Source organism: Trachurus trachurus (genome assembly GCF_905171665.1).
Source record: "Trachurus trachurus genome assembly, chromosome: 21".
NCBI lineage: Eukaryota > Metazoa > Chordata > Actinopteri > Carangiformes > Carangidae > Trachurus > Trachurus trachurus.
Window position 1 is genome coordinate 32,570,515 of NC_139899.1, and position 24,679 is coordinate 32,595,193.

At 42.5% G+C, this 24,679-nt stretch overlaps 1 protein-coding gene across 2 annotated transcripts; it reads left to right on the forward strand.

Moving 5' to 3' along the window:
• Window positions 1-1,032: 1,032 nt before the first annotated feature.
• tbccd1 (TBCC domain containing 1) lies at window positions 1,033-23,364 on the forward strand. 2 transcript variants are annotated; one of them, XM_083996398.1, is made up of 9 exons: window positions 1,033-1,148; window positions 4,438-4,502; window positions 6,736-7,002; window positions 11,204-11,365; window positions 12,501-12,617; window positions 14,951-15,200; window positions 16,590-16,776; window positions 17,981-18,514; window positions 22,807-23,364. In XM_083996398.1, the coding sequence occupies exons 2-9, from the start codon at window positions 4,440-4,442 to the stop codon at window positions 23,033-23,035; spliced, it is 1,809 nt and encodes a 602-aa protein (XP_083852524.1). In that variant the 5' UTR covers window positions 1,033-1,148; window positions 4,438-4,439; the 3' UTR covers window positions 23,036-23,364. The 2 variants fall into 2 exon arrangements, with proteins under 2 accessions (XP_083852524.1, XP_083852523.1); XM_083996397.1 differs by having other exon boundaries at window positions 1,033-1,141.
• Window positions 23,365-24,679: the final 1,315 nt, after the last annotated feature.

The following is a 24,679-nucleotide window of genomic DNA, read 5'->3' on the forward strand; positions in this document are numbered from 1 at the left end:
TTGCAAAAGCAGATAACTCCGATAACTTGAGTGGCTTTGACCAAGGAGATGAGATGTACAAAGACAGATGTAAAAATTAAAGCTTTATTGAAAACAACACTATGTAAAGAATAATTCAAAAGCATCAGCTCATTTTTTTCAAAATGGCACTTATCTGCTTTTGCAAATGAACTCTTCATATATAGCTACTGTACAATTTTGGATTTAATGAAATGATATGATAATTATGATAAAATATGTTAATAATCCCTCAATGATGGCAATTATTTGCCATAGACAAACTGTTTGTAAAAATCACATCAAAAATAATAATGTTAATAGCGAAAGTGTTCCACTCAAAATCCACAATGTTAACTGATTAAATAATGGGGCGTTCACACCGGACCCATATGGAAAGCCATTTTAGTCATAATGAAATAATTGAATAAATAAATAAATAATTATAGCCATGAAATGAGTCCCAAATTAAATAAATAAGATGATAAATAGATATAAATGAAATATAAATACATAGATTAATTTTTATTTTTATTTTTAAAACAACATTTTTATTTTTTCGGGAGACTTTTATTTTCTAACGCCTCATTTATTTATTTCCTGATACTTTTATTTCATAACGTCACATTTATTTATTTCTGGCGACTTTTATTTAATAACGTCACATTTATTTAAAAATAAAAATAAAAATTAATCTATGTATTTATATTTCATTTATATCTATTTATCATCTTATTTATTTAATTTGGGACTCATTTCATGGCTATATTTATGTATTTATTTATTTATTTATTTCATTACGACTAATTAAAATGGCTTTCCATAGACCCAGAGTTTGAACAAGCTGTGTCTGTTCTGTCTGTTCCCATTGTGCCTGAACGCAGCATATGAAGCGCGCCCCCGAGACCAGAGCTGCCTGCGCGCAACAGATGTCAGATCAGTCTGAGCTCAGAGGAGGCGCCAAATAGGAAGCTCCGATCTACAGATGCGAGTCTGTGAACCACCGCGGACCGCAGACAGAACTAGAACCAGAACCAGAACCAGAGACCAGAGACCAGAGACCGGACCCGGCGGCTCCTTCTCCCCCGATGTGGGACTCGAACCTCGGATCCAGCTCGTGGCGGGAAGAGGACAAAGGCTGAAAGTAAGAGGTAAGAACCGAGCAGCAGCAGTTAGCATCAGTTAGCATCGGCGGCTAACGGCTGCTAAGTTACCGCTAGAGGGAGGGGAGGAGGAGGGAGGAGGGGGTTAGAGAGGTAAAGTTAACTTTGACAGGAAACAAAAACACACAACTAACTAACTAACTAACTAAATAACTAAATAACTACAACCACAGTGTCTATATTAGTTTATCACAGGCTGGTTTGTTTGTTAACTGAACTTAGCTCGAGTCAAACTTCTTTATTGTGATGCCTGACAGGTGCTGATGACGCTGTTGCCATGGGAGCAGTGAGCATGGGAGTCGTACTGTACTGTGTAGTGTGTATGTTACAGGAAGTTACAACAATGGAGACGTAAACCAGAGTTTATAATGTGTTTTCAGTCTGTTACACTGGTCTCTCTATGTCTGTATTATGTGTTTGACTAGTGTTGTAGTCAAGACCACCTGACCTGAGAGAGACCGAGTCCAGACCAGGACCAAGACTAGAGCAGAGCCAAACCAAGACCAAGACCAAGACCAAGACCAGAGCATAACAAAACCAAGACTAAGACCAAGACCAGAGCAGAGCAGAGCAGACCAAGACTAGAGCATAACAAAACCAAGACCAAGACCAAGACCAAGACTAGAGCATAACAAAACCAAGACCAGAGCAGAGCAATCAATCAATCAAAATGTATTTGTATAGCACTTTACAGTAGCCAGACGGTACCCAAAGTGCTTTACATCAAGGCAATAAAATAATACATAAAAATAATACATAAAAACCCAAGAAAGTGCCACAGTGCTGCAAGAAGACACAAGAAAGTGCTACTAGTGCTGCGGGGTGTTAAAGGCCCTCTAACAGTGCATACAGTAGAATAAAAACAGGCAAAAATAATACACTTAAGAGCAGGACTTCCCTAGTCAGAGTTAAATGCTAATCTAAAAAAGTGCGTCTTTAGCTTCGATTTAAAAAGGCTGAGGAGCAGACCAAGACTAGAGCATAACAAAACCAAGACCAAGACTAGATAACAAAACTAAGACCAGAGCAGACCATTTGATGTGAGACCTGGGGACTGTGACTGACCATTAAATATGAACAGTGTTGCGACCTTTACTACCAACCATTGCTGTTTTTTATTTTATTTTATTACTTTTATTTATTTTATTTATTAATAAATACATTTTACTATTATAATTATAATGAATTCTATTACCGTATTTTCCGCACTATAAGGCGCACCGGATTATAAGACGCACCTTCAATGAATGGCCTATTTTAGAACTGTTTTCATAGGGCGCACCGGATTATAAGGCGCATATACGTAGATGACCATTTTGTAGCAGTTAACTCATTGAGTGCCAACCGCGTAATTTCTCGTTTTTCGTTCCCATGCGTTGAGTGCCGAAAACGTAATTTTACGTTTTTTGCTTTTTTTTTAAATTATGAAAATAGACACTTTAATACACATTATATGTAAATTTGGGGACTCTACGACGAGGAGAACTGAAATAGATGACGATCAAAGTCACATGACAGCTCATGATCTGGAAGTTTTTATCATAACTCGGCTTCTGCAAACGAGTTCTGCATGCAGATGCAGAGCAGCTGCTCCGCAGCTGCTCTGCTCTCACCTGCACTGCTGCTCCAGCTGCTCCAGCTGCTCGGAGCAGAAACAGGAAGCTCTCAGCCGACAGTCCGCCCGGTCTTCAGCTGGAGCAACACCGTGTCCTCCCCAAAGTCCTCCCGCGGTAAAATCTGATGGTCTCTGGGCCAAAGCAGACCGGCATCACCGACCCGTACCACAGAAGGACCGCGACCACCGGCGGGACCGGTCTTCCCGAGCCGCGGTGGCCGACTGACCCTCACGCTCCGCGGGGAGAAGCTGTGACACGGCACGGTGCGTCTGTGTTATTGTTGTTTAGTGGCGCCCCCCCCGCCCCCGATGGTGGTTTTGTGAATAGAACAACAACTGTTGTATATATTTATCTTATACGAGCCCTTTGATCTAGAAATGCGAGTGTCAGAAGAGCGACAGACACAAACAGCGCACCTTTCATAAAAGACGCTCTATCTCCTTTTCTAGAAAAAAAGGAGGGATTTTGGTGAAACCCAGCCATGTTTAGCTTGACTTTTCTCAGGAACAGAAGCACGTAGAAACAAACGGTTTGTGGCCACTTGAAGCATTAAGGTAAACCTTTCAATTGAGCCACAGTATGTGTTGGTGGCAATAATATAGAATACACTGTGGCTCTACATAAAAAGTCAAAAATGGTCTAAATTGCCGGTACACTTGACTAAAACTTTGGAAAGGAGCGCGGCACTCAATGAGTTAATATGCTAAATCGACTTGGAGCCCAGGCGTTTATAAGAACCAGGCGCGTATTTGCAACAGGCTACAATTTATTTTAGCAATGAGCAGCACCAGACCATCATGCAAAGAACAAGGAGCTCACCATAGGACCACTGGAACAAAACTACTCCCGACATCGTTATTGACATCAGACAATAAATACAAAGACTGTGTTACCGCGACACAGGGAGCTGATCAGAGCAGTGTTATGAACGATAGCGGGAGGGGGGGTCGATCGCGGTAATTTCAACATAGCGCATTTATCTATTTGTCTTTGTCTATTAGTAGTCCAGCGCGACCTATCCCGCTGGCGCACCTGTGTTTGTGTGTCTGTGTGTGTGTGTGTGTGTGTGTGCGCCTGCATGCGAGAGAGAGCGAGAGGAGGGGCTGACTGACAGAAGAGGTGAGAGCTGGTGATACGCTGTTAAAAAAAAACTTTTTTTCTGTGCAAGGCAGGCTATGGTAAACACTTAATTGCCCCGGCGTTTATTTTACCAAATGAGCTCGGACCCCGGCGGCTATTAGAGCACAGGCGCGTATTTGCACGCGGGCGACTATTTGGTCATCTACGGTAGAATAGGAGATACTGCAGTCAAACTGGGGTTACGTTATGCATCCCCTAGATGGAGCTGAGTATGAATCAACCAATTAACCAATTGATCCATATATAAGGCGCTCCGTATTATAAGGCGCACTGTCGTTTTTTGAGAAAATTAAAGGCTTTTAAGTGCGCCTTATAGTGCGGAAAATACGGTAATTCAGTTATTTTATCTTGTTCTATTTCTTCCTTATCACAACAATACTTTCTCTTTTGTACTTTCTTGTCCTCTAGGATCAGGAACATGGAGGGTTGGGGAGGGAATGGGGGGATTCATTGTGTACATTTAGCCACAGATTGAAGACGAGGGGTCTCTAACACCATGTGTGACTGTGTTTCCTCTGCAGACATGGAGGCCGACGGTGTGAGCGTGTGGCCGCGCATGGAGCCCTTCCTGCTGGGCGCTCTGCAGGTGGGTGCACTACTTATAACTCGTGTGTGATGTAATGATATTGTCCAGAGGATGTATTTAAAGGGATAATGCGTAGGAATCACCCCCATCTAGCAGTGCGGTTGCATATCTGAACGTATTCTTGATGTTGCATTCACGTGAAATGGGGCAGACGTCAGACAGACAACAGACACTGCATGTAACCAGGGCTTGATGCTAAGCTTTTTTCCAAGTAGCACTGTGCTACCATGCTGAAAAATTTAGTGGCACACAACATTTTTTAGTAGCACAATAAAAATTTTGCAGTTTTGGTGAAAATATCATTTTCAAACAAATAAAGTAGATTTAGCCTATAATCCTAACCCTGTAGACTCATTTTTAATGTTTTAACTGGCTCTTTGCCTTAACAAAAATCAGGAAAGACAAACAATGCAAATATGTGTGAGAAAATAGAATATTTATTACAACCAATATTAGTTTTTAGTTTTGCGCTGTATGTGTGTGCATGTGGCCCAGGTGTGGGGGTATTGATGAGCAGTGAACCCATATTTCCCTCAGTATAAAAAGCTGAACATTACATACAGGGCTCTACACTAAGATTTTTTAGGAGCACAATGAAAAATGTTTTAGCAGGCCGTTTAAGCCTTAAATAATGCTGAGGGTCCAACATGACCCATTTTTACATTTGAGAACAGTAAAAACACCTTTTTTTTCCCTTTTAATAATGTTAATTAATAATTAATAAAACTCAACAACCTGTCACACAAGCAGCTCCATGTTGCCCCTGTGTGATGTTCGGGGACAGGTCAGACAGGGAGCTTTGAGGTTGAAGTTTATATGAATGAATGTTGCACTGTGAGACTGTGACCACATGTCAGCTGTTCCCACCGAGCGTTTTTTTTTTTTTTTTGATAGCTCCGCGGTAGCCTCAGAGGCCACGTCTTTCCACCTATTGGCTTCCTTCACCTGGGGCAGAGCTCCGTGTGAAACAGTAGGAGAGACACAGCCCGAGACCGTGTACCGGAGGGAGAAGCAGGTCGAACGTGCACGGAAAAAAAGCGCGTCGCACCGAATGTGCGCTGCTACGGTGTCGCCTTGGCGTGCATGACGCGCGTCTACCTTGAAAGTAATGTGCGGAAAAGACGTTACATCTGAACGGCCCCAAGCTTTAATCAATGCGGCGGCCAAAATCACCAAACAGGCAGGGGGGGGGGGGGGGGGGATACTGCTCACGTTAAACAGCATGCAAAGCGGTGCATGCAGTTTCTGTCCGTGTCGCACTGATGCGACTGAATGCAATTTTTTATTCGCACGGGCTATTATCAACTCGCAAATGCGAGCAAAACTGTCGCACTGTCGAGCCCTGATGTAACAGGATAAACAAGTGGTCCGCCAGCACGAGGCAAAACAACATGTTGTCATGGTGATGTGGTATTGTTTCACCGTCTTCCTCTGGTGGAGTAAAATGACATCCGGTTGGTTTGCCGACGGCCGTCTGCCTGACTGCACCTGAATGCAACACTTGTGTATTTGTAACAACTTGTAACAACTCATTCTAAGGAACCAGAAAGCTTTCATTTGTATGCAGCTGTGATTCCACTTCAGTGAAATACGGATTTATGAAAGACATGTTTGATTTTTGCTGATAAAAAGCCAAATAAGTTACACACTGGGGCTTTAAAGCAGATATCAGTGGAATGTTTTTGTTAATATAAGTCCTAAATAGTCCTATTTTCCGTCAGCAATCACTTACATGAAGTATTTCAGCCTAAACACGAGTCTCTCCGTCACTCTGCTCTGCTGTAACCCGAGGAGAAAATTTTCCTTGTGGGATACAAGTGTTATCCAATGAGGAGAGAGAACGGCATGAAGGGCTGTGTGTGCAGCCAAGGGATGCGCGTGAATGTGGTGACGTAGCACGAGGACCAATTGATGCCTGACAAGGGCGGGGGCTGCTAACTCATGGTGCGTTCAAAGAAACTCGTACTTTGTGTTTTTCCTTCCTGTGAAGTCATACCAGTTCGATCTGGTACGAGTTCACGGGTCGGAAGTTACGAGTGGCCGTTATAGGGAACTTTCACAGACAACAGGATGGTAAAAACACGAGCTACGGGTTACCTGGAACGCTACCAAGTCGTAGTTGTGACTTGAAGCTGTAACTTACGGTTTCAAAAGCCTGCCTTGAACGCAGCATTAGCCGAAACGGCCTTGAAGCTGATATCTGCTTTAACTGGTGGAGTCGGTGTTTTCCCAGGTGGCCCCCTCCTCCAAACTCAGCCTGCACTACCTCCGCAAGATGGCGTCGTACGTGCGGACGCGTGACGGCTGCTTCCCCGTGCTGGGCTGGGCCATGTGGAGGCACATCGCCTGTGGGAAGCTGCAGCTGCCCGAAGACCTGGCCTGGCTCTACTTCGAGACCTTCGACCTGCTGATAGGCCACGCCCCCGAGGAGCGGCTGGAGCGCGCCGAGACTCTGTCCCAGTGCTCGTCCAAGAGCGAGCTGGACCAGCAGAGGAACAAGGTCAGAGGTTCACAACCTTTCATCTGGATCTAAATGATCTGGATGATGAAATCCCGTGTTTTTCCATCCAGGATCACGTAATCCATCTTTACTTTTATCCCAGTTGTTCAAAGCTCAGTTGGATTGGATCAGTCTGATTACAACAAATCCGGATAATGAGTTTTAAATGTGACTGTGTGTCAAACTGAAGCTGATCGGTTTGTATTACAGCGTTCCTACAGTATGGAAAAGTATGGAATTTGATTTTATACATTTCCAGGTCTGAAAACAACACGTAGAACAGCAGCATGTAGACACTTGTTTCTTCAATATCTTTTAAACAACCAGACATTATCTGACCCACAAAAAGCAAATTTACATTACTCAAATACATTGTGAATATTTTTAGCGTTTCAAATTCAAAATTCAAAATTCAAATTTCATTTGAATGTCCAGTAATTGGGGAAAAAAAACATTCAGATTTCTTAATTTGTTGAATGATCAAAAGTTTAATTTTATTTGCTTTATCACTGTAATGGTTTAAAAATCAGGTGCAAAATATAAATGAATAAGTAAACTATACATTATCCCACTTAGAACACGGCCTACAACTAAATCATTCAATAATGTAACACAAAATAATGAGTAAAAGAGATTTTAACATGTTGCAACGGCATCTGCATGTCCGCTGCTATGGAGTCCCTAGCAACGGTCCGCTCCGCAGTGGTCTATCGAGAAATAAACACCGCAGAATATTGGTGATTGACCAATCAGAATCGAGTATTCAAGAGAGCCGTGTTCTAAATGTATATATACTACATTATAAATATTATTTATTTGACCAATTAAAATAACATTTTGTTGCTGAATCCACCAAACTGCTGCGATCAGAATAATCCTGATGTTTTCCCGATCCGACTAAAAAGTTCTGACCAACACAAACTGAGGGTTTGATCCAGATTAAAACTGAGACTGGATCACGTGATCTGATCTGATCTCAGAATCTGGTTTTAGTTTTGAAACAACACATATTCAAGATTTGACCCGATCCATCAGCCTCGTAAACCAGCCTCTCGCGGAAGTGAATTCCTTTTGATTTCTGAGGGAGACTCTGACCTCATTCCCGCTGTGAGCGTTTGGCCTGAAACCCTCAGAAGGCCGAGCCAATCAGCGTCGCCGCTCAGACTTCTGTGATTGACACAGCACGTTGGCCAATCGGGGACCGACTGGTGCAAAGCCCCGGATGATAACGTCACTACACTGCGCGACTCTCACCACAACAAACATGGCGGAGCTACATTATCTAGCAGTAGCAGCCTAAAAACAGCAACAAGGGAAGTTCTTACTGAAACACCGTCCATTACAGCAGTTAAACAACAGGGTATCCGCGGGGTCTTGAAAAGTATTAAAAGGTGATAAATCAATTTTGGGAAAATTAAGACCCTTAAAAAGTATTAAAAAGTCTTTTCACGACTTTATAAAGTCTTAAATATTGAAGGTATTTTTTTCTGAATTAGCTGTCCAAGAGTTTGAGTCCTAAAAAACATTGTGAAAGTGTGTGAATTTATTCGTTTTATTAAAAAACAAAGATGAACCGGTACATAAAAAAGAAAAGAAGATTGTTGTTTTGGTTTTTTGAGAGTTGAGCAATGTTTTTTTGTTTTTTTTTATTATAAACTAAACTTAGCCTTTTATTTCTTATCCCAGCCTATTTTGAATACTGTTGTATCATAGTGGTCTATATAGTCTTTATCACAAACTAAACCTGTTATTACGTTAAAAGTGTCACTGGGTACGTTTACATGGACAGTTTCAATCGGTTTCAGAAAGGTTTGGGAGACCAAACCGATTGAAAATACTTCATGTAAACACCTCAAACCGTTTCAATTACCCCAAACCGGTTGAAATTCCAACCAGATTGAAGGGGGTGGTTTAAACCTTTTCTAAAGAGATCTGTCTGTCATGTACACACTTGAAACGGGTTGATCCCTGGCTGCGTTCGTTCAGGACCTGACGTACATACGCACGCACGCACGCACGCACGCTTGAGCACGTACGAGCCGTGCCTGCCTGGCTGTCACTCAAGTGAAAATGTCAATCAATCAATCAATCAATCAATCAATTTGTTTATTTCGGGCATGTCAATTTAAATCATCATCATCACACTTCATCTTAGTTCGAGTAATACAATACACATGGCCGAAAGGGAAAGCGGGAGAAGCAAAAGCTTATCTAGTCCCGCCCCCATTACCCACAGAATAAAATCTTTTTCATAATCAGATCATATAATAATCTTTTTCTTTTGTTTTTGCTTTTTTACATTTTGATATAACATTCTTTTACTTATGACATTTGACATAACATGTTACAGCAATAGGTAGTGTGCAGATCATATCATAATATTTTCGTTTGTTTTTTCTTTTTTTTTTTTTTACATTTTGATATAGCATTCTTTTACTTATGACATTTTGACATAACATGTTACAGCAGTAGGTAGCACATAGAGCTGCAGTCTAGCTCTAGACAGTACATATAGATTACGTGTGTGTTTGCACATGTGTCCATATTTCCAATCATGAGTGAACAACAGTCTCTTCCTGTAGCCTGACATGTCACAAAGTCACAGAATGGTCCAATCGACAGCGAGCAAAGTCCAGTGTATTATTTGTAGGGATGGTGTGAGAGCCCTCTTTTTTTTTTTTTTTTTGCCTTTTTCTTTTATTCATCCATCTCTTCTGCAGCCTTTGCCGCGTTTAACTTGGCCATATCCTCCCGAGTTTTGGCCATGTCAGCTCGCAGTATTGACACGTATTCACGAACTGCTGAGATGTCGGAGCGCATCCCGACCACAGCACTTCGAGTAGTGGCGTTGTCCCCCCTCGCATTGCTCTGCTCAGAGGGGGACTCCGTGTAATATGGGAAAATGTCGAGCAAGAAATTTCATAACGGACTGGCGGGTCATACGGAAGTTCTGTTTCCACTTGGTGTCCGAAAATTCATGCAGAGAGAGGAGGAGGAGGAGGAGGAGGAGGAGGAGGAGGAGGAGGAGGAGGAGGAGGAGGAGGAGGAGGAGGAGGAGGAGGAGGAGGAGGAGGAGGAGGAGGAGGAGGAGGAGGAGGAGGAGGAGGAGGAGGAGGAGGAGGAGGAGGAGGAGGAGGAGGAAGCGGGGCGCCGCCGGTGTTGTGCCGAAAAGAGACCGCCTGCCCTGGCAGTCGTTTTTCTGCAGGTAGTCTCTTTTCGGCACAACACCGGCGGCGCACCGCTTCCTCCTCCTCCTCCTCCTCCTCCTCCTCCTCCTCCTCCTCTCTCTGCATGAATTTTCGGACACCAAGTGGAAAGAGGCTCTCTCTTCTTTTCCTGCTAAAATGAGGAACATGCCACGCTGCTGTTTAATACAGACAAATATTATAACAGCAAAGACTGTGCTCAACAAACGATGTATTTCGGCCACACAGCTGTAGCACTTCCATAATCAATACTGTTGTAACCATAGTAACGCAATCACTCACGGTCACGGCTGCGGGCACATTCGAAGCGTTTGTTTCGTCGGCGCATGTAAACACCCAACCAGCTTACTTTGTAACCCATGTATACGCTCAAGCTGAAATCTTCAAACAGATTGATCTAAACCAAACCTTTCTGAAACCGTTTGAAACTGTCCATGTAAACGTACCCACTGATGTAAATACGTAGTTACAGCTTGAAGTGGCGGCGAGGTGTTGAAAAATATTGAGAAAGTCTTGAAAAAGTCTTAAAAAGGTTTTAAAATGAACTTCAAGATTCCTGTATAAACCCTGAACAAGAGCGGAGAGTCGGCGCTTGTTGAGTTTCTTGAAGGAAAAGACGTTTTCTCTGTTCTTCCAACTGGATTCGGCAAAAGTTTGATACACCAAGTCAAGTCAAGTCAAGTCACAATTTATTTATGAAGCACATTTAAAACAACCAACTTGCTGATTGGCTGAATGGGGTTGTCTGTCGGTCAACGCTACTACTCCCGCCCAGTTCATACGCTCACAGGAGGAATGAGGTCAGACTCTCCCTCAGAAATGAAATGAAATGCGTTTCCAGGAGAGAGGCTGGTTTACGAGGCTACAAATCCATGATCCAACATCAGATCAGATTACCTGGTAACAACTGCACCTTTGTTATATTACCAGAGACTGTAATCTAACCCTCTCCTCCTCCTCCTCCTCCTCCTCCTCCTCCTCCTCGTGTCCTCCAGCTGTCCGTGGACACGCTGCAGTTCCTCCTCTTCCTCTACATCCAGCAGCTGAACCGTGTGTCGCTGCGCACTTCGCTGATCGGAGAGGAGTGGCCCAGCCTCCACCGCACCCGCTGCCCCTCGCCGTCGGACCGCGAGGCCAAGACCAGCTCCCAGAACAAGGTGCTGACTGGCTGGCCCTCTTAAAGGACAGAGTTATAATAACATACTGTATTTAAAGTTTAGACATTGTTCTGTAGGGACGTCACCGTTATAGATGTTCTTGGTACCATTACTGTCGGAGAAATAATCACGGTTATTTTATTAAATCATTTTTTTAACCCTCCTGTTGTCCTCCTGGGTCAAGGAAGGAAGGAAGGACGGGGGAAAGATGGGAGGAAAGAAGGAAGGACGAAGGGAAAGAAGGAAGGAAGGACAAAGGGAAAGATGGGAGGAAAGAAGGAAGGGAAAAATTAATGAAAGATAGATGGAGGGAGGGAAAAGATTGGGTCAATTGGGTCAAATAGGAAGGAAGAAGTAAGGACGAAGGGCAGGAAGGAAGGAAGGAAGGAAGGAAGGAAGGAAGGAAGGAAGGAAGGAAGGAAGGAAGGAAGGAAGGAAGGAAGGAAGGAAGGAAGGAAGGAAGGAAGGGAGGGAACAGATCCGGTCAAGGAAGGAAGGAAGAAGGAAGGAAGGAAAAAAGGATTGTGGAAAGAAGGAAGGGAGAAAGAAAGGAAAGAAGGAAGGATGGAGGAAGGGAACAGATTGGGTCAATTTGACCCAGAAGGACAAACATTTGAGGTATTCAAATGTTTTATGTTTTTTTAAATCTTTTTTTAAATGTTTTAAATTTTTTTTTTTACAAATAACACGCTAACATTTAAATTCCTACCAGTTCAGTGTTACATTAGGTAAATTGACATTAAGTTACTGTGTATTCACCTTTAATACATGGCTACAAAGCCTGGTGCTTATCCTGCAGGTGAAAAGCGTCGACGTGGTGCAGTCCAAAGCTCGGCTCACAGTTGTTTTGGTTTTTGTGTCTGTGTCTGTGTCTCTGTGTGTGTGTGTGTGTGTGTGTGTGTGTGTGTGTGTGTGTGTGTGTGTGTGTGTGTGTGTGTGTGTGTGTGTGTGTGTGTGTGTGTGTGTGTGTGTGTGTGTGTGTGTGTGTGTGTGTGTGTGTGTGTGTGTGTGTGTGTGTGTGTCTGTGTCTGTGTCTCTGTGTGTGTGTGTGTGTGTGTGTGTGTGTGTGTGTGTGTGTGTGTGTGTGTGTGTGTGTGTGTGTGTGTGTGTGTGTGTCTGTGTCTGTGTTGTGCAGAACTGGGACGACCAGGCTCACCTGTCCTTCGTCCAGAGCCACCTGGCTGAGATCCTGGAGCTGCTGGTGGAGCCGGGGCAGCTGTCCCAGTCCGGACAGGCCCTGAGAGACTGCCAGGTGTGAGCTCAACATCTTCGTCAGTGTTGTGTTCATAATTAGTTTCTGCTGCTTCCACTTCGTCGAACAAATCAATTATTACAGAGTTAAAGATTTAATGAGAGTCAAGCATCCTGACGCTTGGGGTCGTATTTATCAAGCCTCTTGGAGTTCCTTCTAAAAACACTGCTAAGAGTCGACTTGTGAGAAAAAACAATGGGCCTCATTCACGAACCGTTCTTAAGAACAAATTTGTTCTCAAATCCTACTTACGAAGTTTTTACGAAGATTGTGGCATTCATGAATGTTTTCTTATCCAGAATTAGTTCTTGACTAAGAACAAAATCTAAGAACAGTCAGGAGTATACTTACGCACTTTTAAGTGCTGAGACTTCTGCAAAAATAACCGATTATAGCGTTTTCTTTTGTTCTGCAGTTGTATGATATTATATGATTTGAATAAGAATTATTTTCTTATCTTTTATGATGTTTTTAATAATCATATATATTAATAATAATAATTGACAAATCATTGCAGTCTCTTAAAAACATTATAGACACTTTTTTTTGGGAGGGGGGGGGGGGGGGGGGGGGGGGGGCATACAGCTGCCGATATGATTTTTTTTTTTGCAACAGTTTTTCATATGTGATAATATGATGATATTTATGATGGCACACGTGAGAGTGTGGTCTCTGATAACAACCCGAAGAGCTGCATCCACTGCTGACGCTACTAAATATAAATATAAAAATATAAACTAAATATAAGCCTTTTGTTTGTTTCTTTGTCTCATTCCTGCCGCAGTAGCGCCACTTCACTACTTAAGTTATTTTTACGTTTGGAGTCTGCTGCTCCCTCCCAGATTTTCATTGGAGCATTTCAACTTTCTTTCTCACTTCACCTTCTCTGCTCAGTGCCTGTGGGTTCTGTGTGCACACGGCCCTGCAGTCTCATGCCCTTTTACGGGCATTGACGGGGCTGTTACCTATGCTAATCATATGTTAATTAGACTCACCTGGCACACGCCCTCAACTTACGAGGAGTTGGCATAAGAACACAACTGATATGAATTAAGTGTCTATAATGTTTTTTTAAGAAACTGCAATGATTTGTCAATTATTATTATTGATATATATGATTATTAAAAACATCATAAGAACATAATTCTTATTCAAATCATATAATATCATACAACTGCAGAACAAAAGAAAACGCTATAATCGGTTATTTTTGCAGAAGTCTCAGCACCTAAAAGTGCGTAAGTATACTCCTGACTGTTCGTAGATTTTGTTCTTAGTTAAGAACAAATTCTGGATAAGAAAACATTCATGAATGCCACAATCTTCGTAAAAACTTCGTAAGTAGGACTTGAGAACAAATTTGTTCTTAAAGGGATAGTTCAACATTTTGGCAAATTGGCCCATTGCCATAACCCCTATAGTCATAGCAGTAGGTTCGTTACCCTTATTTGTCGGTGCAAGCTATTTTTAGAACGGAGGAGCAGAGCGGCAGGCTGCTCAGAGCTACGCTATGGAGGCTAATGGAATTTCTTGGTTTCCCTCATCAAACTCATCAAATACACAACCCCAAAACTCCAAAACGCTTTCGTGGACAAGTTGTGAGCTGCACATTCACCACGCTATGAGATAATAATAGAACGTTACGAGACAGAGTTGTTTTTGTTGTAAAGCCCTTTGAGACAAACTGTTTGTAAAAACGGGCTATACAAATAAAATTGCCTTGCCTTGCCTTGCCTTGCCTTGCCTTTTAGAGGTAAATTCATGCAAAACCGCTGATGCGCGTTGCGTTCAGGGACAGTTTTTCAGCAAGCAGACTCTGTATTTACCTCGAAAACGGCTCCGTTTCGTAACGTTCCATTATTATCTCATAGCGTGGTGATTGTGCAGGTCACAACTTGTCCACGAAAGCGTTTTGGAGTTTTGGGATTTTGTATTTGATGAGTTTGATGAGGGAAACCAAGAAATTCCATGAGCCTCCGTAGCGTAGCTCTGAGCAGCTCGCCGCTCCGCTCCTCCGTTCTAAAAATAGCTTGCACCGACAAATAAAGGTAACGAACCTACTGCTATGACTATAGCGATTATGGCAATAGGCCAATTTGCCAAAATGTTGAACTATCCCTTTAAGAACGGTTCGTGAATGAGGCCCATTGTTTTGAATGTAAAGTTTCATTTTGCAGGAGAAGTTAGGGGTTTTGCCCGTTGTGTGTATGTTTTTTGGATTTGTGTGTAGAGTTCTGAGAGTATGAGGGATGCTTTCAGAAAATGTGTGTGAATAATCGAGAAAAACTGTAATCTCTGCCCTGTGTCTGTGTCTGGTCCTGGTGTGGGGTCAGATCTCCGTGGAGGCGTTGCGCAGCCTGGCTCTGCTGCTGGAGGGCTGGGCCGGTCCTGGTAAAGTGGTGCAGCCGGTCCACAGGCTGCTGACCCGCAGCCCGCTGCAGACCCCGGCCGGCTTCTGCCCCCAGAGCCGCTGCTTCCCGCTGCACCAGCTGCTGTCCTGCCTGCAGCGCCGCCTCAGCCTCAACCCCTTCGGCATCACCGCCTGCCTGCACTCGGGCAAGAAGCTCGCCTGGGCCCAGCAAGGTGTGTGTGTGAGTGTGATGTGTATTGTCTCTACTAGGAATGTCACAATTACTTGTTTTCACAATTAATCCCGGTATTAAACGCCACAATTAATTGATCGTAAAGATTCCTAAATACTGTCACTTTCCAAAAAAAGATGATGTCGGAACTGCATTGGCAGATGTGGCACCAAAGTGAAGGTAAATGCTCAGATAGCGGTCCATACGTAACGTTGAATTGGTAGGAATTTAAATGTTAGAGTCAGTCAGTGTCATTTGTAATAATAAAAAAAAAAGATTAAAATTAACTTAAAGGGACAACCAGGAGTTTTGTTAAAGCGAAGTGTTTTCTCACTACATTTATGAGCCTCCGCACCGTGAAATTCTTTGACCGGCGCAAGACAGACTCATGTTTTCATTCATCAAGAATTAAAGTCAGAGGTTGGAAGACGATCACATACCGTCGTAGTTCCCACCATAAACGGAGATTCGGCGGCGTTATTCTCATGACTCGCCACGAAACCGAAAGTGAAGAAACGCTGGTCGGCTCGCCCAGCATTTCCACCACCACTAATAATAACAAAATAACCATAGAGACAAAACCATAGATTTATCTAAAATGGACCATTAACAAGTGGTGACGTAGATTCATCCACATTAATATGAGACTTTTTTATTGTCGCGGAATTTTTCGTTCTGCCGATGGAGAAACTCCTCGTTGTCCCTTTAAATATTTGGTATAGATGACAATTAAAGCAGATATCAGCTTCACGGCCGTTTCGGCTAATGCTGCGTTCAAGGCAGGCTTTTGAAACCGTAAGTTACAGCTTCAAGTCACAACTACGACTTGGTAGCGTTCCAGGTAACCCGTAGCTCGTGTTTTTACCATCCTGTTGTCTGTGAAAGTTCCCTATAACGGCCACTCGTAACTTCCGACCCGTGAACTCGTACCAGATCGAACTGGTATGACTTCACAGGAAGGAAAAACACAAAGTACGAGTTTCTTTGAACGCACCATGAGTTAGCAGCCCCCGCCCTTGTCAGGCATCAATTGGTCCTCGTGCTACGTCACCACATTCACGCGCATCCCTTGGCTGCACACACAGCCCTTCATGCCGTTCTCTCTCCTCATTGGATAACACTTGTATCCCACAAGGAAAATTTTCTCCTCGGGTTACAGCAGAGCAGAGTGACGGAGAGACTCGTGTTTAGGCTGAAATACTTCATGTAAGTGATTGCTGACGGAAAATAGGACTATTTAGGACTTATATTAACAAAAACATTCCACTGATATCTGCTTTAATGACTTATATATTTCAAACACTTTAATAATTGTTCATATTTTAATAGATACTTTGTGGAAATAATTAGTAATGTAATGTATAATGTATGTAATGTGTGTGTGTTGCAGTGGAGGGGGCCATGAAGAGGGCTAAGATAGCCAGGAACACCCACATGGCGCCGGCCGGCAGTAAGATGGTGCTGATGTCCCAGGTGTTGAGACAGACTCTGGCCAAGACGTCGGACCGGCTGACGGGAGCAAACATCAAGATCCACCGGTGCTCAGACGCCTTCATCTACCTGCTCTCCCCCCTCAGGTCAACACACACTCACTACGGTTACCAAAGAAACTAACTACGGTCTAATGCTGCGTTCAAGACAACTCGGAAGTCGGAAATTTCCGAGTTGGGAATTCCGACCTCCGAGTTGTTATGAACGCAGCCTTAATCCGACCAGAACTAGAACGACTGAAGTTCATGTTAACGTAAAAAAAAAAAATTTGGCGATTTTTAAAACCCAATTCTCATATGAGAATCGGGTTTTTTTTCAAATTTTTTTTTTTTTTTTTGGGACGACCAATCTTTATTGTACGATCATGTATTCTTTCTGTGCCATTACACTCGACAAAGTCAAACCGGCCTGTTGTGTTCGTTTGTTCACAGATATCTATGTGAACAAACGAACACAACAGACAAACTGATGTGATGTGTGTATTGTTTTTTATGACTTACGATGTATTGTCAAGTGTTTGGTTCAACCTGCTCTTGTTTAAGGAAAGAAAATCACAATAATTGAAATATAAAATCGCAATACTTGTTTAATCAGAATCGCAATTTAAAGCAGAAGTGAGTGATCCGGTCGTTTTCGCTAATGCTGCGTTCCAGGCAGGCTTTTGAAACCGTAAATTACAGCTTCAAGTCACAACTTACGACTTTGTAGCGTTCCAGGCAACCCACTCGTGTTTTTCCGACCTGTTTTACCGGTGAAAGTCACTATAACGGCCACTCGTAACTTCTGACCCGTGAACTCGTACCAGATCGAACTGGTACCACTTCACAGTCGGAAAAATACGAGTTTCCTTGAACGCACCATAACAGTCCTCGTCCCTACGTCGCCACATTCACGGCGTTCCTTGGCTGCACACACAGCCCTGCATGCCGTTCTCTCTCCTCATTGGATAAAAACTGTAGGATACGATAAATGTTTTCTCTTCGGCTCAGAGCAGAGCAGAGGGACTGACAGACCCGTGTTTCAGACCAAACACTCTATGTAAGTGATTGCTGTCGGAAGATATAACTATTTAAGACTTATATTAACACAAATATATCACTCACTTCTGCTTTAAATCGAATCGGGACCCAAAAATCGTTAGAGAATCGAATCGGCACAAAAGCGTATCGGCCCAGCCCTAATAAACACAAGCCCCATTACAATGTGCGCTCCTAAACTTTCAGCTTGTGCTCCTAAAGTTGTTGAGTTGCTGTGAGTCGCTTCACGTCTCCTGTGTCCCTCGTCCTCCAGGTCGGTCAGCCTGGACAAGTGTCGCGACAGCACGGTGGTTCTGGGTCCGGTGGAGACCAGCGTCCACGTCCACGGCTGCCACAACGTGCGCTTGGTGTGCGTGGCGGGCCGCGTGGCGGTGGGGGCGTCGTCGCGCTGCACGCTCCACGTGCTGACCCCCACCCGCCCGCTGCTGTTGCCCGGCAACACGGACATCACGCTGGGGCCCTTCCACACCTTCTACCCGTCGCTGGAGGACCACATGGCGAGCGTCGGCCTGGCCGTGGTGCCCAACGCCTGGGACCGGCCGCTGCTGCTCGGCACCGACAGCCACCACGCCGCCGCCGCCGCTGCAGCAGCTAACCCGGACGCCGCCGCCGGCTACCGCCTGCTGCCGCCGCAGGAGTTCCACGCGCTGGTCGTCCCCTTCGGCATGGAGGGGGACAGCTGCGAGGTGCCGGGGGGGCTGCCCCCCCTCTACCAGGCCGCGCTGGACCACCAGCACAAGAGGATCCAGAGCTGGCAGAGGACGGTGACCGAGGCGCGGCTCAACAAGTCAGTCCCCGTCACTGCTACACGCAACATCGCACACAGTTACTATACAAAACCAATCCAAACTTTATTTATAGAGCTAGAATCTGCTCCTTAATCTGACTGAGCTCGTCAGAAACTGCTGTTGTCATGGCAACATAAATGACATAAGTATAATAAATAAGTAAATAAATACATTCATTTATTTACTTATTTATATATTTCTACATTTATTTATTTATGCATTTCGACCTTTATTTAGTTATTTCTACATTTATATTTATTTAGGTATTTCCAAATCATTTTATTTATTTAAAGGGACAACCAGGAGTTTCTCCAGCGGCAGAACCAAAAATTCCGCGACAATAAAAAAGTCTCATATTAAAGGTTGACTATGTAGAAATACAAGAACAACAACAGAAAAAGAATTCCAGCAGTCGATTGCCAGACCGTTGCTAGGTAAAACGGGCCGTTGCTAGGGACTCCGCTCTGATCAGAGGACAGACAGGAGGAGGAGAGCTAAGCAGGATATTTACCTTATGTTTCATTTTTACCGTCATTAACAGCATAATAAATGACTTGTAGCTTGTTACAGGGACAGTGGAGGCTCTCTGCCTTCCACACCGCTGCTGCTCAGAGCCTCCGCTGTCACTGCTCTCGTCAAGTTGGAAAAAAAAAAAAAAAAAAAGGAGCTCCGTGGCACCGAAAGTCCGCGACGATAAACGTGTTTAAGACTACTACACAGATAAGACTACACAAATACACCCATCCTAACAAGTATATGATAATCCATTGATCCACCGATTGATTATTAAAAGGCTTGGTTGGAAACAAACGCATAGGACCGGGAGGAGGCAGGAAAACAGCGGAGAACTGAGCCACGTGTCGGCTACAGGCAGGTACGAATGTAAACAGAACGTTGACAGAAAGTCATTGTCGAGCCCGTCAAAAAAATTAAAAATAATAATTCAGAATAAAAAAAAATTTTTTGTGGAAAAGCAATACTTTCATTCTGTACCCCTCTAAAGGCCCCATGGATGTATTATTTTTGAAAAAATATAGCTTTTAATAAATATTCTACATATTCAACCTTTAATGTGGATGAATCTACGTTACCACTTGTTAATGGGCCCATTTTAGATAAATATATGGTTTTGTCTCCATGGTTATTTTGTTATTATAATTAATGGTGGAAATGCCGGGGCGAGTCGACCAGCGTTTTCTTCTGCACCTTAATCTGACATCATCAGAAACTGCTGTTGTCATGGCAACATAAATGACATAAGTATAATAGATAAGTAAATAAATACATTTAGTTATTTCTACATTCATTCATTTATTTAGTTATTTCTACGTTTATATTTATTTAGGTATTTCCAAATCATTTTATTTATTTAGTTATTTATATATTTCTACATTTATTTCTGTATTTCTGCGTCCATATGTTACTGAGTGGGCGGCCCTAACATCAGTCTGGCTAAATAACTAGAAATGTAGAAATAAATAAATGTAAAAATACAGAAATAGCCTTTTTCATTACTAAAATACATGTTTTTTTTTATGGGTTTTTTATTGATGTATTTAAATATTTATATCAGGATTAATTTATTTATACAGAAATAGCCCTTTTCATGTTATCTTTGTTCCTCCATATTTCAGCTGTAGATTCGTTTCCTGAGTCGAAGCGACAGAAGATTTGAGTTTGGTTACGTTCCACTGTTGCCATGGCGAGGGCTCGCGTCTCCACGGAAACAGTGGAACGTTACCAAACTCTGGTTTTGAAAAATTCCGCCGTTTCCAGGGAGACCATTAACAGTTTCACTGCTGTTTAGACCAAATCAAATCATTTAAAAACAAAAGTTATTTTCATTTATTTTAATGACATTTTATTTGCCATGAGTTCACTGCAGAGCTGCACTGAGGACATTTAAAATAATAAAAGTTATTTATTGTTAAACTGTAAAAACATTGAGCCTCTAATGACAATAAGAATGACTTTATTAATCCCCAAAGCAAAATTAATTTGCACCAACACAGATTTATCTAAAATGCTTGAACCATATTTTAGGGATCATTGTAAAATTGTTTGAGAATATCAGCCAATTTATGATTACATACTGTTAAGACAGAGTCGGAAGCACCTATATTTTTACATTTTAGTTTGGTCATTGAGGTTTAATTAACTCATAGCATTAGACCGAGAAAACTGTAAAAACCTTCAGGAGAGGATTTCAGGGTGTTTTTAAGAAGTGTTCTCTGTGTTTATTTAGTGCAGCTTCCTCTGATAAAACCATTTCTCCTCCTGTCGTGTTGCTGCTGCTGCTGCTGCTGTTAAAGCTGCTGCTGCTGCTGCTGCTGCTGCTGCTGCTGTCAGTGGAAAGTTTCTCCCACAGATCAATCAGCTGCAGATATGATGCGTTCATTAGTGTCAGAAAACTGGCTGCAGGCTCTGACTGTCTCCACCACCCATTGATTTCTATATTAGGATATGATCACACACACACACGTCCGGCCTCGGCCTCGTGCCCCCGCTCTGTCGTTCACCTCTGAGTTGTTTCTGTTTGTTTTGTTGAAGGGAGCAGAAGCACCAGTTCCAGGAGTTGGTGGAGGTGAAATTCCACGAAAAACCAAAACACCAAAATAAATTATTATGTCAATTATTAGAACCGTAGCATTTATGGCTACGATGTGTACTAACTAGGGCTGTCAAACGATTACAATTTTTAATCGCAATTACCGGTAATCTCAAAATTTCCTGAGTTAATTGCATTTAACCGCATCTTTTTCTTTTTTGCTTGAAATAACAGCAATATGAATGGAAAGCATAAGAAACATCCAGATCTGGACGTTTCTTATGCTTTCCATTCATGGTATTTAAAAATCAGCTGTCAGAGAGAGAGAGAGAGAGCAGCCTCATTTGGTGATAAGAAGAACAAGTTCTCTAGTGTACGAACATGAGGAGAACGGTTTTCTTACAGGGTTCTTACGGATCCTTAAAAAGTCTTAAAAGGCATTAAATTCATTAATAATCATAATCAATTTGTTTATTTCGGGCATGTCAATTTAAATCATCATCATCACACTTCATCTTAGTTCAAATAATACAATACACATGGCCGAAAGGGAAAGCGGGAGAAGCAAAAGCTGATCTAGTCCCGCCCCCATTACCCACAGAATAAAAATCTTTATCATAATCTTTTCTTTTAAAAACAAGGTCTTAATTGGCATTAAAATGTCTTAAATACATTTTTCAAACGTCTTAAAAATGTTAACACATGGTAAGTGGTATTGTATGGTTGTAATTAGTCTCAAATCTCAAAATAATTGGTAACATTTCGACATAGAGAAGTTAGTGGCGGCCGTCAACGCTAAATTTCTCACCGCCTCCAGCTCCCGAGTCAGTGTTTTTTTTTTTTTTTCTGACTTTTTATGCATTTATTTTGAAAGGAAAGCTGGAAAGAGACACAATCCGATGTTCATGTAGCAGTCACTTTACCTTGGATCACAGAGGAAAGTGGGTCAAATTGTCCCTAACCTTATAGTCTACTTGCCAACAATGAGTACCCGGAAATGTTGCGTACCCCAAAGTTTTATGTTAGAAATAGATAGTATGGGTCCCCAGTATTCAGAAACTGCTGGATGCTAACTTATATATATTGGGCAATTAGCATAATTGACATAATTAGCATAAATTAGCATAATTGCCTATATGGGCGATATTTCAACAAAATTGACTTGGCTGATCTGGGCAATATTGGAGTGGTTTTAGGGGTTATTGATGATGCTGAATCCATTTCTAACATTTTCAAAATCCAAAATGGCTGTCTAAACCGGAAGTGACCAGATTTTGAAATCCATCAAAATCGGCCCACTGGCGGTTAAGATCTGGTCACTTCCGGTTTAGACAGCCATTTTGAATTTTGAAAATGTCAGAAATGGATTCAGCATATCAATAACCCCTAAAACCACTCCAATATTGCCCAGATCAGCCAAGCAGTTGTTGAAATATTGCCCATATAGGCAATTATGCTAATTTATGCTAATTATGTCAGTTTTGCTAATTGCCCAATATATATAAGTTAGCATCCGACAGTTTCTGAATACTGGGGACCCATACTACATATTTCTAACATAAAACTTTGGGGTACTCAACATTTCCGGGTTCACAATGGGGCCCTATGGGCTGGCAAGTAGATTATTATGTAATTGATGTGGTGTTTTTTTTCTGCATTTGTGTTTATTATGAAGTTGGTCTTAAATTTCATTTCAAGTGGCTTTAACTCTGAGTTGTTTCTGTTTGTTTTGTTTTGTTGAAGGGAGCAGAAGCGCCAGTTCCAGGAGTTGGTGGAGGTGAAGTTCCACGAGTGGCTCCTGCAGACGGGGAACCGAGCGGAGCTGGACAGCCTCATCCCCAACACCATCGCCTCCCTGAAGGACGCCGCCGCCAACGGACCCCCCGAGGCCGAGACGACGCAGGGAGAGGGCGACGGCAAACACATGAGGAACGGAGGAGCGGCAGTGAGACAGTCGCCCATGGCCTGTTGAGTTCAGGACTCAGTGTTAAAGACATGAGAGTTGTTACTAGGGGTGGGCGTTGCCAAGGACCTCACGATACGATACGCATCACGATACTTGAGTCACGATACGATACGATATTGCGATATCCAAATTTTTTTTACATAGTTCACTGAAAAATGTAAAAGGCATTATGCATCTTAAAATCCAAGTTGTATGTACATCAGATGATAGTGATAATTCATGGGACAAACTGAGTCAAAACAATGTAATTCAAATTATCCATGCCATTTTATACAAGTGCAAGTTACAACAACATATTTGCATGTACAACACACTAGTCTACTTGCCAAAAATGAGTACCCAGAAATGTTGAGTACCCCAAAGTTTTATGTTAGAAATATATAGTATGGGTCCCCAGTATTCAGAAACTGCCGGATGCTAACTTATAAATATTGGGCAATTAGCACAATTGACATAATTAGCATAAATTAGCATAGTTGCCTATATGGGCAATATTTCAGCAAAATTGACTTGGCTGATCTGGGAAATATTGGAGTGGTTTTAGGGGTTATTGATGATGCTGAATCCATTTCTGACATTTTCAAAATTCAAAATGGCTGTCTAAACCGGAAGTGACCAGATTTTGAAATCCATCAAAATCAGCCCACTGGCGGTTTAAATCTGGTCACTTCCGGTTTAGACAGCCATTATGAATTTTGAAAATGTTAGAAATGGATTCAGCATCATCAATAACCCCTAAAACCACTCCAATATTGCCCAGATCAGCCAAGTCAGTTTTGTTGAAATATTGCCCATATAGGCAATTATGCTAATTTATGCTAATTGTGTCAATTGTGCTAATTGCCCAATATATATAAGTTAGCATCCGGCAGTTTCTGAATACTGGGGACCCATACTACATATTTCTAACATAAAACTTTGGGGTACTCAACATTTCCGGGTTCACAATGGGGCCCTATGGGCTGGCAAGTAGACTACACTGTCTGAGGCAGCAGTACAGTGACACCTCGCGGAGCAGAGGTGCGGAAGTCGTACTGGATTTACGTCTGAAACATGATTTATTATTTGAAAAAGAAATAAATCGATATTTAAATATTGAATATCGATATCGTATCGCGGTGTAAAGTATCGCGATACATTGCCATATCGATATTTTTGCCCACCCCTAGTTGTTACTGTATGATGTTTGGAGCAACAACGACGACGACGACGACGACGACGACTTGAGTCCGTCGGGAGGCGAGGCAGCTGCTGTTTTTAAAGGGTTTAAAGTCTGGGAGTGGATCGGCATGTTGAAAAACCACTCTGCATACAGGGAGGGGTTAAAGGGATAGTTCAACATTTTGGCAAATTGGCCCATTGCCATAATTGCTATAGTCATAGCAGTAGGTTTGTTACCTTTAATTGTAGGTGTAAGCTATTTTTAGTACAGCGGAGCGCAGCAGCTGGCTGCTCAGAGCTACGCTATGGAGGCTAAGGGAATTTCTTGGTTTCCCTCATCAAACTCATCAAATACAAAATCCCAAAACTCCACAGCGCTTTTGTAGACAAGTTGTGAGCTGCACAACCACCACGCTATGAGATAATGACGGAACGATACGAAACGGAGCCGTTTTCGAGGTAAATTCATACAAAACCGCTGATGCGCGT

Bases quoted from the DNA above. Each gene is read 5' to 3' on its own strand.
- tbccd1 (XM_083996398.1), top strand. From the start codon at position 4,440: ATGGAGGCCGACGGTGTGAGCGTGTGGCCGCGCATGGAGCCCTTCCTG. The intron at 12,618-14,950 runs GTGTGAGCTCAA...GTGTGGGGTCAG, and splicing joins AGGCCCTGAGAGACTGCCAG to ATCTCCGTGGAGGCGTTGCG. The intron at 18,515-22,806 runs GTCAGTCCCCGT...GTTTTGTTGAAG, and splicing joins ACCGAGGCGCGGCTCAACAA to GGAGCAGAAGCGCCAGTTCC.